Genomic DNA, 3358 nt, shown 5'->3' with positions numbered 1-3358 from the left:
AGCCACAGCTATTAATGGGTTTATGTTTAGATAAAGGTGATAGAAACCGGACTGTTTCCAATAATGACCCTCACAGTAAACCGTAGTCCAGTTAAACCGGGCATTAAAAGTTCACAGCTCACGATGTTCTTCCACAGTACGGCCCGACGCTCTGATGCAATCCAACGGCTCACCCTGCATGCCCAGAAACCACACGCAGAGAGATGGCGCTGGTCGCTTGTTTGCAGATGGGCACTGCACGAGGTTCTGGTTAATCGGATCGTAGCTCTGCTTCATGATTCGTTCACTAACGCCTCACGAGGGCCGACTGAATTTCAGACATGTTCGATTTTCTTCCAACCTTCAGATTCCTGAGCAGGAGGTGGGCATGAGAGGCTGATTTCCCCTCTTTACCCCTCTATATCACACCACAGGGTTGGAAGTTTCTTCCATATGCTGTTTTTTCCAGCAGGTTTCTTCTGGAAAAAACTCGGAAGGCCTAATGTACTGTAAAGTTTTGTTTCTTTTGGTGAATATTCTGCCTTAAGTGGCCCAGATCCAGTGATATTCTGGAGGTTGGGTTCAATATCTATAAACCAGGAGAGTTTGGGGGCAGGAAGAGCAGAAGACATGAAAGAAAAAGAAAGCCTTCTGGTGGAATCTGAGGATAGAAGGAAGTGTTTTCCTGCCATTTAAAGGCTATTAGGCTACGTTCACACTGCAGCCTGAAAAGACCCAAATCCGATATTTCTTGCCCATATGCGACCTGAATCCGATCTTTTTATGACAGCCTGAACATCACAGATGTGACTTTTCCCAGTGTGATCCTGGCCACGTGGCTCTGTGGTCCTGAAACCGATACAAATCTGATCTTTATAAATGCGACCTGTGTCTGAACGGCCAGGTCCCATTAATCCCACCTGAACGGCATTAATACTCAAAGATAAATACTACTACTCAGAATAGTGACCTTTGTTAACCATATTGAAAAGATTGTGTGTTTAAGGTTGGGAAAGATCGCTAGATGCGCTTCAGCGCTACCATCCATGCTTAGCACGTTGGCTTGTGATGTCATTGCGTCCTCTACTGCGCATGCAGGACACTTAAGAATGGAGAGTCGCATATATTTGGAAATGTGAACGGCGACGCAAAAAAAATCAGATTTCACAGTAAAATGGGAATTGAGCATCAAGGCCAGCAGTGGGAATGAAGCCAAAGTCAATTATCCCTTCTGCATTAAACATGTAATTCCCTGATGGGTTTTCACCAAGGTTTGGACCAACAGTCATTCATTCATCTAGATTTGTATTACATGAACTTAATAAATGATATAAATTCTGATTTTGTGTCACTGTGAGTAAACTTTTCAATGGAACCATTCCAGTTCTCCAAAATAGGATCTTCCACTTTCCTCTGGAAGAAACTAAACTCTGCTACACAACGCAGGACCCACCATGAGGCGGAAACTGAGTGGAGATTCGCTCTGACAGTATACGCCCGCCTGCTTTAATTCAAAGCACAGGGGAGAAGGAAGCGGCTCTTACTGTGCAGCCCCAGGATGGGGGGTGAGAGCGGAGGAGGGTTGGGGAAGGTGAACTTCACGGTGTACTCTTTAGGCCTCTTCAGCAGCTCAGTTGCATCCTGGCTCTCCTCCTCTTGAGCTCCCTTCTTTTTGCCTTTCTGCTGCTTTCTGGTCAGAGCCTCCTTGGTCTGTTTCTCCTAGACGTTCAATCGAAGCGTCAGCAGGTGGAACGAAGCAGAACCATGACCATCAGAACTACAGGGAACTGGACTCACGGCCTGCTTGGTGGACTTTCCGCTAGCCTTCAGCATCTGCAGCTTCTTCTCCTGTTTGTCGTACTGCTTCTGCAGCTCCTTCTGCTTTTGCACGTACATCTTCTTGAAGGTCACTGAAACACAGAGGGAAGCCCATATCCAGAGGAATGAAAACCTTTCAACATCAACATAAGAAAATTACTTTTTTTATTTTAACTGTAGAAAAAAAAGACTTAAACTGAAACAAAATGTTCTAAACCACTATTAAAATTAAATTATTTTCCAGTTTCAGGCAGCTTCCACTTGGAGGCGGGGCTTAGCTGCACAGGTTGTGGAATGATGTTGCTTTTAGGAACCGTGTGAAACAGAAATGTCTTTAAAACATAGTTGGTTTTAAGCTCAGGATCCAGTTGGACCTGAAGACTGATCTGCTGATGTCACCAGTACCGAAATAAGCAATTCAGTGAAGATGTTTTAAAGGTATTTCTTTTTTCCAATGGTTCCTGAATGCAACAGCAGGGAATATTTTGCCCATTTTATAAAAAAGATAATTTTTGGTTTCAAATTTATCTTAAATAAAATGTTCAATCTCACATTAACTCATTAAGCGCTGCTTTTCTAACTGAGGAAAACTAGAAACTATTTGATAGTGATGCAAACCGGACACTTACAGTAGTTTCCTCTGTAATAGTAGAGTTTCTGGTTGTCTAGGTGGATGATATCAGTACAAACATCATCCAGGAAACTCTGGTCGTGGGAAACGATGAGGAGAGTCTTCTTCCAGCCTTGCAGGTAGCTGGAAACAAGTTCCATGAAAAATTCAATGTTTTTACAACATTCAGAGCAAAAAACATTCAGAGCAAAAAAGCCACGAGGAAACAGAAACATCATTCTGGTGGAAAGCTAATGGAAGCAGAGGTGACAAAGCATCGCTTTCCGGTTAATCTAGACCAGGGGTCGGAAACCTGCGGCTTTTTAACGCCCCCCTTGCGGCTCCCTGGAGCTTTTTCAAAAATGTATGAAAATGGAAAAAAAAAATGATTTTTGTCTGTTTAATAAACAGTCATTATGTTTCCAGTGCTGTAAAGATGTGTATTCTAAATAAATGTAAAGAATAAACGTAAACTCTTCTGTTAAGGAAGATTTGCGTCATAGCCTGCAGCACGTTTCAGCGCCAGGCTGTGGCTGTAAACAAAGCGGTGGGTGTGTCTCGGACCATGGATCCCAAAGGGAGGATTCAAAGAAGAATAGAGCGAATCATTTGCTTTCATTATCAATGCAGAAGGATTTCCTGCATGTTTTATTTGTAAGGAGAAATAATCGAAAAGTCATTTGGAAAAGCATTTCCATGGAAGGCTAAATATGCAGCTGACCACCAAGTTGGGAGGGAGAGAAAAGGTGCGATTGCAGAACTTACAGATAAATTAGAGGAGAGCAAAGATAGATTTAAGGAGTGGATTGCATCTCCAAACTCCATTTCTGCTGCTAGTTTGGTTGCAAGCATAGAAAACCGTTCATAGATCCAACAGGTAGCGCTTTGATGAAGGAATGTGAATTTTCTTCCTATTTTTTCACCAAATCCTCGAAATAAAAACAATAAAAA

At 42.6% G+C, this 3358-nt stretch overlaps 1 protein-coding gene across 1 annotated transcript in view; it reads right to left on the bottom strand.

Annotated features, from left to right (window-relative positions):
* The window catches only part of abcf1 (ATP binding cassette subfamily F member 1), a 26659-nt gene that overhangs the window by 6546 nt on the left and 16755 nt on the right, over nucleotides 1–3358 (bottom strand). The window contains exons 12-15 of the mRNA XM_015397913.1: nucleotides 2427–2551; nucleotides 1777–1889; nucleotides 1500–1698; nucleotides 691–704 (exon numbers count right to left, since the gene is read on the bottom strand). Coding sequence (XP_015253399.1) covers nucleotides 691–704; nucleotides 1500–1698; nucleotides 1777–1889; nucleotides 2427–2551 — 451 coding nt within the window. The remainder of the gene's footprint in view (nucleotides 1–690; nucleotides 705–1499; nucleotides 1699–1776; nucleotides 1890–2426; nucleotides 2552–3358) is intronic.

This window comes from Cyprinodon variegatus, unplaced genomic scaffold (genome assembly GCF_000732505.1).
Source record: "Cyprinodon variegatus isolate N-32 unplaced genomic scaffold, C_variegatus-1.0 Scaffold897, whole genome shotgun sequence".
Taxonomy (NCBI): domain Eukaryota; kingdom Metazoa; phylum Chordata; class Actinopteri; order Cyprinodontiformes; family Cyprinodontidae; genus Cyprinodon; species Cyprinodon variegatus.
The sequence above is the reverse complement of the archived record's forward strand: the minus strand, read 5'-3'. Positions and strand labels throughout refer to the sequence as shown.